The sequence below is a fragment of the Pinus tabuliformis genome, chromosome 7 (assembly GCF_031772625.1).
Source record: "Pinus tabuliformis cultivar Carrire ecotype Pingquan chromosome 7, CPIR1, whole genome shotgun sequence".
NCBI classification, from domain to species: Eukaryota; Viridiplantae; Streptophyta; class Pinopsida; order Pinales; family Pinaceae; genus Pinus; species Pinus tabuliformis.
The window spans coordinates 640100452-640116521 of record NC_142293.1 but is presented as its reverse complement, the minus strand read 5'-3'; the positions used below and the strand labels follow the sequence as shown (position 1 = coordinate 640116521).

Here is a 16070-nt window from a genome sequence, read left to right as displayed (position 1 = left end):
CACTTACATAATTAGCTATTTATCCTTAAAAAATATTAGCCCAAAGTCTACATTAATCAAATAATTAATCAATGTATTTTCCCAAGTAAAACTTAGTAAGGAGACCATATTAGTTTCCTCTCAAACAACCACCTAAAGAGGACTTCTTCTACTGCATGCTAGACAACAATATATGCAGAAGACCTTCCGAAACAACACAAATCAACAATTATAGGTTGCTTTATTGCTATGGTTTTTTTTGGATTTGCTGTATGTTTATCTTCAAATGCCTCCAGGGATTAATATGGTTTCTCATTCTTTTTATAGTCCTTGGAAAAATGACCATATTCATGGCAATTATCGCATTTCATTTAATATCTTATCAGCATACAAAGTCATGCTTTAATGCTTTTTGGATATCTTTGTAGATCTACTTTTGTGCAAACTCATGCACACAAGAACTATATAGCCTTTGGTTTCAGTAGGCCTATCTATTTATTGATAGAGTTTGCTATGGATATCAATTGTTCATCACATAGGATTAGAGGGAGATGTGGAAGCCTCACCCATACTGGAACTGTTGTATGGACGTCTAGTTATAGGTTGAAATGCAGGTTCCATATGTTAAGATACATACCCCATTAACCCATGAAGTATGCCCACTTTGAAAGATTAGGTCTCTATCTTCCTTCATGTCAAAGAGAAATGCGCTGAACCCTCTTACATAAAAGAAGGTCTATGTTTGCCCTTTTATTGGGGGCGTTGGTTCTTTTCTAACCATGTTTCCATTCATTGGAGGCGAAGGTTAGAGGTTTGTGCTTTACCCAACCAACACCTTTCCAAAATACATTATGGCTTTTTTAACTAGAAGTAGGTAGGCACTGGAATTTACCATAAGAGATTTCCTTAAATTTCTTAATGAATCACTTAAATATTGATTTAGTATATGTTACTTTTTTTGCTATGAATTTGCAATTTGCTATAACGTTCAAAACAAAAACCCTGAAAAATAAAATAAAATATAAAAATAAAAGTTAATCATCCTCACCTCCCTTCCTAGTTTATGAAAGTAGGATGAAAGAATAAGCCCTAGGAACAGGATACATATTCTCGGTTGAATTGAATGAATTTTAATGACGTCCACGAGACCCAGCGGTCTAAGGGACCTATACTCCAAACCAAACAAAACATCACAGTCTCAAGTTTCCCTCTAAAACAACCCTTTTGCCATGAATCTTGATCAAGAAATTCACAGTTTTGTGAAGCCTTGCTTCCTCAAACAGTGTGCTCAAACTGTCCACCTTTAGATTATTTTCAAACTGATTACGAATGTCCTCATAAGCCATATATTCCATTATGAAGTGCCATTCAGTTTCAACTGCTCCTTCCCTACAAAAGATGCAAGTTCTTTCTTCCCACTCTTCCTTGGTAGTTATCCATCTACCTGTTTCACACCTAAGATGGTGAGATCTGGCCCTCAGCTGCACTATTAAACTTTTAGCCTTTCCCTTAATTGGGACAATCAAATAAGTCTTTTCATCATACAACTGTGATGGGTTGAATTTTTTGACATATATCGTTTTTTTTTTTGCGCCAACCTGTTTCTCCCACATGGCAGTCCTAAATTTTTCATGTACCTACCTTTTTATCTCCTCTTTAGAGTTAGGACAGTCTTGCCAATTTATTCCCCATTTGCTCATCCACTTGTCATTTTGCTTCCTCCAAGTTTTCTTCCTACACTTTAGCTCCTCTGCAGCAATCATCTTGGGCCAACGATGTTCATCCATGCTTTCCACCTTTTTTAAATAACTTAACAAACGAATGATTGTTGAAGCCTCCATTGGGAACATTCCAGCCTCCGCTAGCAAGATCTCATATGAGACAATTGACTTGACTTTGAGGTTACTAATGATTAAGTGCTTTTGAATTCTTTATAGTTGTCTCCACTTGTGATTTGACATGTTGTTCCCCCAAACTTCACATCCATAAAGGACCACTGGGGTAACCAACACTCCATAAAGAGTTTTCTTGGTTTTCCAGTCCCATAATTCTGCTTTCCTGCATCTGTTCCGAAGGAGGTAAGAAGCTATCCATCCCCCTTGTATCCTTTTAGTTATGCATGTCTCCCAACTGAGTTTGTTGTGAAAAACAATTCCTAGGTACTTGTATTCTTCCATTATCTCCAAGGATTTTTCCTCAAATATAAAGCTAACCTATTGTTTTTTCGCTTTAAATAGAAGATCATGACTTTGGTTTTGCTACTGTTTACTTGCATCCCAACCTTTTGACAACAAAACTCTAAGGTCTTCAAATGATCTCTCAAACCTTGAGCAGATTTTGCAATTACGATAAGATCATCAACATACAAAAATAGCTTCACCACATAACCCGCTAGTTGAATCCCCTCTCCACTGGTGTTGTTTAGCCATTCTTCTAACTTATCAATATATAAACCAAATAGAGTGGGGGAAAGGGGACACCCCTGCTTGACCCCAATGTCACTACCAAAGCATTCTGAAAAGCCCTCTTTAGTTCTTATTTTAGCACTAACTTTCTCATACAACTTATGGACAACAACCCTATATTCACTTGGGATTCCAAGCTCTTCCATTCTTCTCCAAAGCTTATCTCTAGGAACAATGTCAAACACTTTTTTGAAATCAACAAAGCAACAAAAGGCTCCCCCTTGAATGTCCCATACTTTTTCAATGAAGTGCTTAAGAGTGATGCAATGATAAATTGTAGAGTGCCTTGGCCTAAAACCAGCCTGCCCTTTTGCTCTTTTACCTTCTTTTTTTGCCCAATTGCTGATGCTACACTCCATCATGCTCCCAAACAATTTTCCAAAAAGAAGATTGATCATAATAGTGCGATAATTAGAGAGATTATTGAGGTCTCCATTTTTGTAAAGAGGGATAACAACACTTGTTGTCCATTCAACTAGAAAATTACCTTATATGATGTTGTTGAAAATCCTTTTGATGATTAGGGCCAAGATCTCAGCACCCCATTTTATAAATTCTGATAAATACTAAAGAAAAGCACGAAGAACCCACTTCAATAACTTTGACCCTTTATAAATTCTGATAAATACTAAAGAAAGGCACAGAGAACCCACTTCAATAACTTTGACCCTTTATAAATTCTGATAAATACTAAAGAAAGGCACAGAGAACCCACTTCAATAACTTTGACCTCCTTATAATCTCAAAAGAAACATACATAACATACCTATTAAATTTGAACTCATATTTTATCAATGACTTTAACAATTGAGGGCTTAAAACTTTGAACTGGGTGAGAAAGAAAGAAGAAATAAATTATTTTCACGTGGAGTTTTATACCACGGGTTTTTCACACACACCCGGCGGTCACCGTTTGGGTTGGCGGTTACCGTTTGGGTTGAGTTTTGTTCAGTCACTGTTGGGTTACCACGGGTTTTTCACACACACCCGACAGTCATCGTTTGGGTTGGTGGTTACCGTCGGAAACTCCTATTTCATAGACCATAGAAAAGTAAATGCTGCTTGACATGCAAGGCAGATAGCTTTCGCCCTCTCTTTCCAGGCTGCTATCTCGATTCGCACGCTGTCACTCAGAAGGCGAAAGCTATCTGCCTTGCATGTCAGGCAGCATTTACTTTTCACACACCCGGCGGTCACCGTTTGGGTTGAGTTTTGTTCAGTCACCGTTGGGTTACCACGGGTTTTTGACACACACCCGACGGTCACCGTTTGGGTTGGCGGTTACCGTCGGAAACTCCTATTTCATAGACCATAGAAAAGTAAATGCTGCTTGACATGCAAGGCAGATAGCTTTCGCCTTCTGAGTGACAGCACGCGAATCGAAATAGCAACCTGGAAAGAGGGCCTTCTGAGTAACAACACGCGAATCGAAATAGTAACGTGGAGAGAGGGCGAAAGCTATCTGCCTTGCATGTCAAGCAGCATTTACTTTTCTATAGTCTATGAAATCGAAATAGCAACGTGGAGAGAGGGCGAAAGCTATCTGCCTTGCATGTCAAGCAGCGTTTACTTTTCTATAGTCTATGAAATAGGAGTTGCCTTTACCGTTTGGGTTGAGTTTTGTTCAGTCACCGTTGGGTTGAGTTTTGTTAGAGGCTTGAACCAGAAAATGATGTCCGACCTGCCGGATTCGAACCAGCGACCTAAGGATGTCAACCAAGATTTTGTCTCTTACTACAGTCCTCCGCTCTACCAACTGAGCTAAGGTCGGAGATGGATATCTAACCAACAGAAGAAAGCGGGTTATGGAGTTCTAACGCATTCGAAAGTCGAGGGCTTTTAAGTATTTGAAGGGAGGAAAAGGGTTTAAGCCACTCGATTTAAGAGACCAGGGGTTTAACGTATGGATTTCAATACTCGTAAGCGACAGGTGCTGTCAACTCTTCTGTCACAGGAGCCTGATAGATCCCGCAAAGGCGGAGTGGACGCTCCCTTAGTCGATATTATAGACTCCATTAACAAGCATCCTTCGTATTACACAACCAGCTCATGCTCTGGGAGAATTTCCATTCTGGAGGAGTTCTCTGCACCACAAAACGATGAAGAGGAAGACAAAAGGAAGAAGCAGAAACTCAAGAAGAAGGCAGGCGATTGGGTCTTCGTCAGCCATGAACCTGCTGATCCGGACCACGTTGCGAACTTTCTATTTAATCACAGTTTCAATAATGGGGGTCTCGTGGTTTTCAGATTCGAGCCCTTTATATTGGCTCTTGAGTGCTCTGATATCTCTGCAGCCCAGTCTTTAGTCGCCTCTGCTATTTCCTGTGGATTCAGGGAATCGGGTACGTATTCTAATTATTCAATGTAACCCGTTTACTTCTACTCTGATACTTGTGGTTAGATTTCTCACTTTTAACTATGTAGAATGTGCTTACGATATGCTATGATTTCATCACATGCTCGCCAATGCATAAAAGTCAGTAGTGGTCTTTAGCTCGATTTCCATCCAGTAATCTAGTAATCTCAATTGTGAACTTCTTTTTACTTTCCGATTTTGAACTGGCAAAGCTCAGCTCAGGGCTCAAACTTAATTCTAAGATAACCCCGTTTTCACCGTGGTTTGGGAGGTCCTCAATGGCCACTTTTGAATTTCTGAGCAAGGTGTTTACTAGATTTGAACCTCGGTCTCCTCATAATAAGTATACCCTGGTTATCATTCAACCATAGGCCAAAGGAGGCATAGGTGCCGATGGTAATATATGAAGCTTGGAGAGTTATGTGCTGGTGTGGAAAAGTTTTGGGAGGTATAGTTACAACTTTTATATTCTTTGTTTTTATTCACAGGAATCACAAGCATTGGAAAGCGGATCATGGTTGCACTGCGCTGCTCAATAAGGATGGAAGTGCCTGTAGCAGACCAGGGACATATTTTGGTGTCTAGGGACTACGTCAAATTTCTTGTTAATCTTGCAAATGGCAAAATGGAGTCAAATAAAAGGAGGACTGAGCATTTTTTCAGAGTTTTCCAAGAGCAGGTAGTGTAAGAATCAACCTTAAACGACTAAACGGTTAGGCGATTGAACTTCAGTGCCATTCCTGATGGGATAATATGTTAGTGATACGCAATTTTACTTCAATAACTTCTGTTATTTCACTAATTAGATTATCTATATAGATAGAGAGGATTCATGAATTAAGTGTACCATATCTCGTTAGGTGATTTCTGAGGTTCTCTTATTTTTCATCTTGGTAAACATCTTTCATTATTTTGATAATTCATTTGCAACATAAATACATAAGAACCTTATACATTTAAAAATAAAAATATTCAATGCAAGCCATCGAATTGCATCCTTTAGCAAGAGAGCTTGCACAATTTTTTTCCTGTTTGTTTCGAGGCACCCACATTCCTTTGATTAAGATGGCATTGCAAGACGTTGAACAAACTTGGGTTTTGACGGGGCATTCTATTATCGGTTTATCATGGACAGTTGTATAAATTTTAACCTTTAGGCAAAGACTGTTTTTAAACACTGTTGTCAGCTATTCGGAAGGGCCTTTCTTTTCAAGGGCAATTCACTGTACTGGAAAGATTGGAGTGATCATTCCAATTCGAGGCATCGAAGCATGCAATCAAAGCGGTTGGTCTGTCTAATCTAGTAGATGTCTTCATAGATGCAACATTGGTTTGTAGATCTGCTGGATTGATGATTCAATGGATATATATAATTATTTTAGATTCCTTGTTGTGTGCATGTAGTGACCGTACTAAATTAAAGAGCCATTACTGAACTGTGAAACTGTAAAGATGGTGAATCTGTGAAACTGTAAAGATGGTGAAACTGTAAAGATTACTGAAACTGTTTGAAATGGTATTAATTGATTTGATGAAGTACTTACCTGGTCTGCTACGGCTGTTGCGATGAGGATGCTGCAGAACTTCTCCAGCGCTCTCGTTACCGAATGACCAAAAACCACCCAGCCAAACCGAGTATACCTAGATACTCAATCCAGTATGCTTCTCAACCGATGCATACCGTTCCCCCGTGCCCAGAGACTTCAAAACAAGTAAGGCTCAATAGTTCCGAATTATAAGCAGTATGGATAAATTTCCTCTCCTTCCTCCTTCAACAGCACCCGGATCAGTTTTTCCACTTACAGCAAATACAATCTCCACCATCCAAAGGCAAAGAACACCCCGCCCCCGAAACTCCTCCTCGCCATCTCCTTATGTACTGGTCATTAGCGGTGGTTGCTCTCTCTCCACCTACGAGCCCACCGCTTCCTTTCTCAGCGACACCTCCTCAACATGCTGAGTCGTATCTTTCTTTTAAGGATATATTGACATGTGTGATTTTACTTTGATTAAAATTTTATTTATTTAATTAAAATGTCCTAAGTTCATACATAGGAACTTTACTTTGATTTAATTTATCCCTTTAATAATTTATTGACATACTTTATTAAAATTCTGAGATAGATAATTATATAACCTGATTTTTAAGAATTTACATAATTCTTTACATCTATTGTCTTTATAACCCTTTTACTTTATACTTTTAAACTTAAAATCATTGGTAATCGCTCATTAATCATGAGGCATTAAGTAATATGTGCTGATGGGTGAATGCGACTTTTCTATTTGAAGGAGTGTCAGGATATTTAATATTTTAGGTAATTTAGAATATAGTTACTAGTGCAGTGCATGCGATACATGCATATGTAGCTATCATATGCATGCATCGTATGCATGCATCGTATGCATGCTAATATTCTCGTGCTCTCTATATTAATGATGGGTCACTACACAATTGTCCTTTAGCTGAGTTTTGTCTTCTCAGGATTGCCTGCATACGAAACCTCCAGCTCCCTTTCTCTTAAAAAAAAGAAACAGTAAAATCTGCATGCTTATTCAGCCATACTTTGCACGTCCAAAAAAAAAAAATGAATTTGGATGAGTACAGCAACTGGTGTCTGCAGATTAACAGGTATGATATACATATATTTTATAGTTAATGATTTTGCAGAGCATCATGGGATATTTAAGCAAATTGATCAAGAACTATTTCCAGCTAATTTTCAAACAACACTTTCTGCTGGCATGATTTATGTCTTAATTGCTACTTTTCTTAATAGTTGATACAACTCCAACAATGATGGTTGGGAGGGAACCGTAATTGAGAGCAGTTTGGAATGCAAATCATGGAAACAGCCTTTTACTAGTACTCCATAGTTAATTACTCTACTTATTCATTGATCATGTTAAGAGTTGACACAGCATGTTGTTTAAGCATGCAGTGTCACAAGTCGTTTCTGATGTTCATGGATTTTCCTCCCACACAAAGCACAGCAGAGTTCAGTGGCCATTAAAGGTTGTGGGGGAGTTTTGTTGGTTCAATGGAGACTTTTCCAAATACACTCCACCATGATATTCCACTTGGGCACACTTCACACAGATTTGAGACGTATTCCTCGGTTGAACCCAAGGTCCAGAGCCACAAAGATGGAGGTCATACAAAAAGAAAACCTACAAGATGAACATCCTACATCGCAGGGTTTCTAGAACGTGACTTATGGTGAGGTAGGGGTCAAACAATGCCCAGGAAGATGAATGCCCTACCTTATTGGAGCTCCAGGCCATGTCATGTGAAAAAAAAAAAACCTCTATTCTGAGCTTGATCAGACCTGTGGAAGCTGAGATTTATTACTTGTCCAGTAGTCATTATTGTCAGTCCTCTGATGTGAAGACCGAGCATGGGTGAAGGACTAAGGCATACTCATCTGAGTTATAATACGAAGTAAGTGAAGTTTTGATGATAACAAAGGAACTAAGGTCACTTTATTTCTGCATATCATCATATGAAGAAGAAGGCATACCATTTGAGGCTTGTATTTGTAGTGTTGGCTTTGCCTCCATATCTCTGTGACATTGATGAGAAGAAGGAAACTTGTTTCCATACAAGGAAACTGAGGATTGGAGCCGTTAGGAATGAGACTTATTATTTAAATTTCTCTGAAGTTCAAAAATTTCCTTCATATCTATGTTATGAAGTCAAGATATGAGCCATCTCTGAGCTATATTCTCATGATCGAGACTCAGTAAAGAACCTAATCATTCTTTGAGAACTTTGAGAGATATTATGTCATGGACTGATATATCCACTAAATCTTTTGGATGCACTGCAAGGAGCTGACCAAAGGAATGAGGAAGAGGCTTATGTTTCAAGCTGTAAAGATATTTGAAGAACTATGGATGGGCAATACTAAGATTGAACCAAATATGGGAACTGAATTCTCTCAAAAGTATATCTGATGTCAAGACTCTATTGTGGAGGAAGGATTGGTCCACAGATTTGATGAACATTGAGGTTCCACAGATTTGATAAAAATTGAGGTTGTATTAACCCTTGATAATCTTAGATCTTAATGAAAGACTTCTATATGTTATTTTAGACATAAATATGAATAATCCTCAAGGTTTGAGATGTAAGTAAATAATAAATGACCTATTCGGAAAGAAGAACATCACTGGCAAGAGTCTCGACTTCAATGAAGAGAAAGGCCAAGTCCCTGTGTTATTTCTATGGAAGGACAAAAGTTGCAAGATATTTAAGTCGGCCACAGTAAGCTAGCTACAAGTCTGAGACACATAATCTTAAAGTCTTTAAAAGACATTGAAAAGTGGTCAAAGTTGGAAGTTTGGTATATATCTTAAAATGAGAAGCCTTCACATAGGTGTGTTAAGCTAAATGTTGAAACTATCATCTGTTTTCGTGGAATTTGATGAAGTCATGCCTTCTAACAACAACAAAAAAAAGATCCCTATAACTGTTGGATGCAAGAAATCTAAAGATTAAGAAGGAGCTCAAAAGATAAGTATCTTGTATTTTTGAATGATGTGGACAAGGTCGATAATGATATGGACTCCTTGATGCTGTGAATTCCTTGATGATATGGACTTCCTGATGATGATAATATGGACGAGATTAACTCCTTGAAGAGTTGAACGAAAAGGAGTTGACGTATTCTCTAGAGATAAGTACTTTCTTGAATATTTTGATATTATTCTTTTAATTATTATTAGTCTCTTGTATTTGTAAATTTTGCTTGAATGGATTCGTTTTTATTATTATTTATGCTCCTATAACAAACAATTGGTAATGATGTTTATATTCTTACAATCTTCTAGATATTCATTTTAAATGTTTAGTCATCCTCCTTTATAATTACTAGGGGACTCACTCCTCTGTACCTGTCAACCACGTAGATATTCCTCTTTGATAATTGAGTTTGTATAAGTTCTTCTATGAGACCTTTCTTCAAGTTTGTATGAAAACTTCTGTAGGTGTTTTCTTAATAGTTTTTACTTCAGAAAATATATATATACAGTGGACAAATAACATTCAAATGAGGCCTCTAAAGAGTCACATATAATATCTTCCTTACTCAAAAATTACCCCAGCTGTTATACATAATTTAGCCATATTATTATCAATACCACAGTAAAAGATGTAGGATTCCCTCCTGTATATTCTCTTAATTTCTAATAAATTTCTGAGTTTGTGTGAAGGTTACAGTGATCCCTTTTTGCACATCAGTTGTTATCTGTTAGCTGTAGGTGAACAGTTTTTCCACTATATTTCCAGTTAAATGATAACAAAACCAGACAATTGAGCTCAAGTGGTTATATATACCATTCACAATTATTCAACAAGGAATACACTACTATTAAACACCATGTGATGAGGAACTAACTCAGAATTGCATCAGCCATTAACTCATTCATATAGAGGCATATAAATAACTGGTATAATGCATAGAACTTAAGTTCGGACCCTGGAATGTGCGCTGGCAAAAGATCTGGAAACAGTAGTTCACTTGGCATGGATATCAACTCCTTGGTAGTGAATCAGTCAATAGGAACGGATGCATACGCAACATTCAGACCTAATTTAGCAATTCTTATAAGTGATGAATACAACCTGAGCAAAGGTTCCATGAGCATAAATTCAACCTATAGGGCCAAGGTGTTGAAAGAGTACTACCATTTAAACATAGAGCAATGTTCGGTGTATTATTGTTAAAGGAAATGTTGAGTACAAAATATGTTCCCCAAATGTGTTGCATACCATACTTTGAGCTAGGTATTTCAAACAATTTATATATAAAAGAGCACAACAAATAACATTATTGTTAAAAAGAAGGAATTGAGATTTGTCTTTGCTAATGACTATCCATATGATGCATTTTGTTACCAAGTAAGACAATAACCCAGCTAGTTGTTACTGGAGCAAACACATACGGATCAATGAATGTTTGAAACATAACGAGATGTGCTCGTAAGATCAAATATCAAGTGTCAGTTAGCAATCTAAAGTCATAAGTTTTATGCACAAACAATACACGAAAGAATGATTATATTTTAATATGAAAGCTAATGACATGAATAGATTATGGCAAAGTATGTTAAACTTAGATGACATGTATGAAATATACATAAGCTATGTGTTTTTGAAAATATTAATGCACATGTTATAAATGCATGGACAAGTGTTTATGATTGCAGATAAAATCCGTTACCAAATTGACCACGTGATGACAGAAACTTCAGAACAATTAAGGCTCAAAGAGATTCCATGATAGGGTATTAACCCTGATTCTACTGGGAGGGGTGGAGGTGTTGCCCACCGTTTATCCTTCGAACCCTGGAGCCATGGGAGGACTGTGCGAGTCACGCTCCCCTAGACGTGTGATGATGACTGCCAGATGCCTACTAGGGATCAGGTCGGTATAGCCAACGCTGTCACCCTTGGAGTTTATGAATGGTTAGGTCAGTATAACTGACGCCATGGCATACTCCCGTAGAGGATGGATAGGATGGGAGCGGAAGAGATTAGGAAGGATAGGATGATGTTGTGATTGCCTGGGGAGCCTGATGAAGTAAAACATGATCATTAAAGTTATAAACCTAAAAGTATTCAAAACACCAATTTTATAGTGTCCTCACATTAAGTAAGAATTTAACCTCAGTACACAATCCGAACAAGAATGTACTAATCACTATTATAAGTATTGATATACCAAAAACTAAAAACTCTAACTTCGGGACGAAGTTTTCTGAAGGAGGGGTGTGTGTAGTGACCCATCATTAATATAGAGAGCACGAGAATATTAGCATGCATACGATGCATGCATATGATAGCTACATATGCATGTATCGCATGCACTGCACTAGTAACTACATTCTAAATTACCTAAAATATTAAATATCCTGACACTCCTTCAAATAGAAAAGTCGCATTCACCCATCAACACATAGTACTTAATGCCTCATGATTAATGAGCGATTACCAATGATTTTAAGTTTAAAAGTATAAAGTAAAAGGGTTATAAAGACAATAGATGTAAAGAATTATGTAAATTCTTAAAAATCAGGTTATATAATTATCTATCTCAGAATTTTAATAAAGTATGTCAATAAATTATTAAAGGGATAAATTAAATCAAAGTAAAGTTCCTATGTATGAACTTAGGACATTTTAATTAAATAAATAAAATTTTAATCAAAGTAAAATCACACATGTCAATATATCCTTAAAAGAAAGATACGACTCAGCATGTTGAGGAGGTGTCGCTGAGAAAGGAAGCGGTGGGCTCGTAGGTGGAGAGAGAGCAACCACCGTAATGACCAGTACATAAGGAGATGGCGAGGAGGAGTTTCGGGGGCGGGGTGTTCTTTGCCTTTGGATGGTGGAGATTGTATTTGCTGTAATTGGAAAAACTGATCCGGGTGCTGTTGAAGGAGGAAGGAGAGGAAATTTATCCATACTGCTTATAATTCGGAACTATTGAGCCTTACTTGTTTTGAAGTCTCTGGGCACGGGGGAATGGTATGCATTGGTTGAGAAGCATACTGGATTGAGTATCTAGGTATACTCGGTTTGGCTGGGTGGTTTTTGGTCATTCGGTAACGAGAGCGCTGGAGAAGTTCTGCAGCATCCTCATCGCAACAGCCGTAGCAGACCAGGTAAGTACTTCATCAAATCAATTAATACCATTTCAAACAGTTTCAGTAATCTTTATAGTTTCACCATCTTTATAGTTTCACAGATTCACCATCTTTACAGTTTCACAGTTCAGTAATGGCTCTTTAATTTAGTACGGTCACTACAGTGCATGTGCTAAATAACACAGTCACAGATATTTGGTTAAATGGTTAGCTTTTGCAGAGAGGAAGATAATTTATAGAATGTGGTGCGTAGGAAATATATCATTAAAACATCAAAAAGTGTTACAAATAGCTTCAAGCACGTTTACTAGTACCTTTGTATGTAATAATAAAGATCATCACTGCTTTAAACTTCTATAATTAACGCACATATGCATACCTAACAAAATATGCTCTAAGCATTTTTTAATAACATGATTAAATTTTATTGCCTATTAGTAACCCTTTATTCTAATAAAAACAAAAGTACAAAAGTAAAATACAAAATATGCTCAAAGCATTTTTTAACCAGCATAGATCCATCTAAAGTACGGATCTAACATGAGTAGAGAGGGATTGAATTTTTTCATGTATAAACTTTTTTAGAGTGCAAAATACAATGTGTTATTTTTCATTGTTAAAATCAATGTTACTTGGGAGCGGGAGCGGGAGCGACATTTTCAGAAGATCCCGGTTTGGGAGTGAATCCCGGAGCGTTTTTTATATAATATATATATATTTATATTTTGATACATATATGTCAACAAAAACATGTAGAATAATGAATTAGATATAAAAAACATAAAAAAACATAGATTGAACCATACAACAACAATCATCTAGAAGTTATAATCTTCATCAACCACGTCCACAAGTTAGTAACATAGTAACATACAACATATTGAGTCTCATGATTCATCAATATTAAAGTTTCAAGCTTTCAAAATTCAATATATAACATTTATCATCATTGATCACCAAAGTTGTACTTGTAAGCTAAGTGCAACCATTACAACAAATAATATCTAACATGAAATGAAATGTTATAAAATGAAATGAAATGAAACAACTTTCAACTTTCATGAAGCATCATATTCATAATTCATTACTAATGAGTTATAATTGCCAACTTCAAACTTAAATTGTCATATATTGTTTAAAAAAATATCATAATAGATATGAAAGAGACAATAGTTATAAAAGCTATTAGAAACTAGAAAAGAGAAGTAAATCTATTATCTATTTCTTATGCTTGGGCCTCTTGCCACCACGAGAAATGTCTAATTTTTTAGTCTTGTTGGAAAATCAGGATCTTTGTCATTAATATCACCCTCTAAGCATTAATATCCAGAGGTATCGTTGTCATTACCTTTGTATCTGTATAGGGATCTTTGTCATTAATATCACCCTCTAAGCATTAACATAAGATAGAACAAGCATAGCATGTCAAGTCAAGATTTTGTTTGAGTGATGCGTACATTTTTAGGAGGGTCATGATAGAGGAGTTCGACAACCAATGTCACTAACATCAAGGTACATAGAGGGATTGGTGCTCTTGATTAAATAAGAGTTCCATACCCTAATACATGACAAAATTCAATGGAAACATTGCAATCCCCCAATCCTGAAATCCTGAAAAACTGATAAGTCTGCTGGATTTTGAATGAAATCTAAAATTCTAGTTTCTCCATATGAAATCCAATGAGGCCGGAACCACTCTCAAACATCCTGAGTCATTTCATGGTAATGTTAAAAATTTAAGTAAAAGGATGAAAATGAATATTAAGGAGAATGTCACTTTTATTTTAAGAATTTAACATTACCATGAATAGCATATCAATACTAGGGCCTAGACTTGATCATTAAGCTGCCCCACTCAAAAATTATGTTTCTTTAAAAAAAAATTGCATTTCAAACATTACTACAAAAAAAAATTTGCAAAAAAGGCAAAACGCTCCCGTAATCACTCTCGAAAAGGCAGGGAGTGATTTTTTTTTAGGGAGCGTGCTCCCAAGTCGCTCCCGCCCGAAGCGCGGATTGGGAGCGGGATCGAAGGGGGGGGCGCTCCCCCGCAACATAGGTTTAAATTGTATTTTTGAATGCTAACTAGAGTATATATAGGACCAAATAAAAATTTTAACCATAAGAACTTTTTTTTCCTTCTATATATAGATATATATGAAGTTGATATCGACATAAATTAGTTAACATAGATCTTCAAATAGTTTATTTAAATCTCTTGAAATATTTTTGAAAAGTATAAGATTTAAATATCTGATTCACACAATTTTTTTTTACTTCTAATTACTTTACAGCATATTCATTTTTTTTAATTATAGTTGACATTATTTTTCTATTTAGAACATAATTTTTAATTTTTAATTTTATTTTAAAGGGGCACAGATGGACGGACAAACTTACACATGCCCTCATACTGGGTTGTAGAATGAACCTTTTGGCTCAAAAGACGACTATATTTTATTACCTATCAGTAAGCCCTTATTCTAATAAAAACAGGTCCTTATTCTAATAAAAACAAAAATACAAAAGTAAAATACAAAACATGTTCAACGCATTTTTTAATAAGACGACTAATTTTTATTGCCTAACAGTAACCCCTTATTCTAATAAAAACAAAAGTAAAAAAGTAAACATTAGATATCCTATCTGTTGCTTTAATATTTACTTTATTTCCAAATACTCCCAACTATTTCTAAAATTCGTAACTTCCATGAGGTCACATAGGATAACTATAAAGGGCAAATAATGACTTAAATAAACAATTTTCAAAGGTGCCATTAAGGTTCACATTAAAGGTTGTATCACATAAGTTCCCACTAGGTGATATACGCATCCAAACTCCTCCCCTTGATATTTATTATTGACTAGGGGCACGATATAAAATACATCAAGAAGAAGAGGAAGGTGACATTATGTCACATCTCTTTCTAATGTCAAATTCCCTTGTCCCAGGAACTTCATGAACTTTGCCTTTGTCAAATGTTTGGCTAAGATGTTTGATACGTGTTCATCACTTCTGCAAAATTTCAAATAATTAATACCATCCTGCACAAAATATCCAAGGTAGTGAACATTTTATCTCCACATGCTCAGTGTTTGCATGAAAAAGTGAATTTTTTGCCAATTGAGTTGCACTTTGTCACATCTGATTTCTGTAGCCTTCCTTTAAGCCAGACCAAGTCATACAAGACATTCTTGATCAATAATGTCTTTTTCTCCGCTTCCTTTGCTGCTCTTTATTCAACCTTACAAGAAGATAATGGAATAACATTCTGCTTCTTACTTTACCAAGTAACAAGGACCAAGATGAAATATACAACATGCTGTAAACTTTCTATCACTAGGATTACCACCCAATCTGAATTTATACCTAGAAGTGACTTTTTTTCCACCATATGCATAATGAATCCCCTAATTAATCGTGTCTCTAATTGTTCAAATTGGCAACTAGGGCCAAACTCCATGTGGGTCATCTTATTTATGGCAACTGATATATTTCTTGGATCCCTCTTGTCGAGAGGTATAGGATTGATCTAAAGATCATCTGATTCTGATAAGTATGCATGGAAATATGAATTTATTTGTGTTATGGGACAATTCGTCAAGGTCAACCAACA

At 36.3% G+C, this 16070-nt stretch overlaps 1 protein-coding gene and 1 non-coding gene across 2 annotated transcripts in view; one reads left to right on the top strand and one right to left on the bottom strand.

Annotated features, from left to right (window-relative positions):
• Positions 1 to 4042: 4042 nt before the first annotated feature.
• Positions 4043 to 16070, top strand: part of LOC149249072 (Met-10+ like family protein / kelch repeat-containing protein) — a 258988-nt gene continuing 246960 nt past the window's right edge. Inside the window, 2 exon segments of the mRNA XM_089458607.1 lie at positions 4043 to 4786; positions 5289 to 5479. Coding sequence (XP_089314733.1) covers positions 4348 to 4786; positions 5289 to 5479 — 630 coding nt within the window. The 5' untranslated portion in view covers positions 4043 to 4347.
• On the bottom strand, positions 4120 to 4215 carry TRNAY-GUA (transfer RNA tyrosine (anticodon GUA)). The gene is made up of 2 exons: positions 4179 to 4215; positions 4120 to 4155 (listed from the first exon to the last, which is right to left on the bottom strand). It is a non-coding gene; the product is annotated as a tRNA-Tyr (tRNA).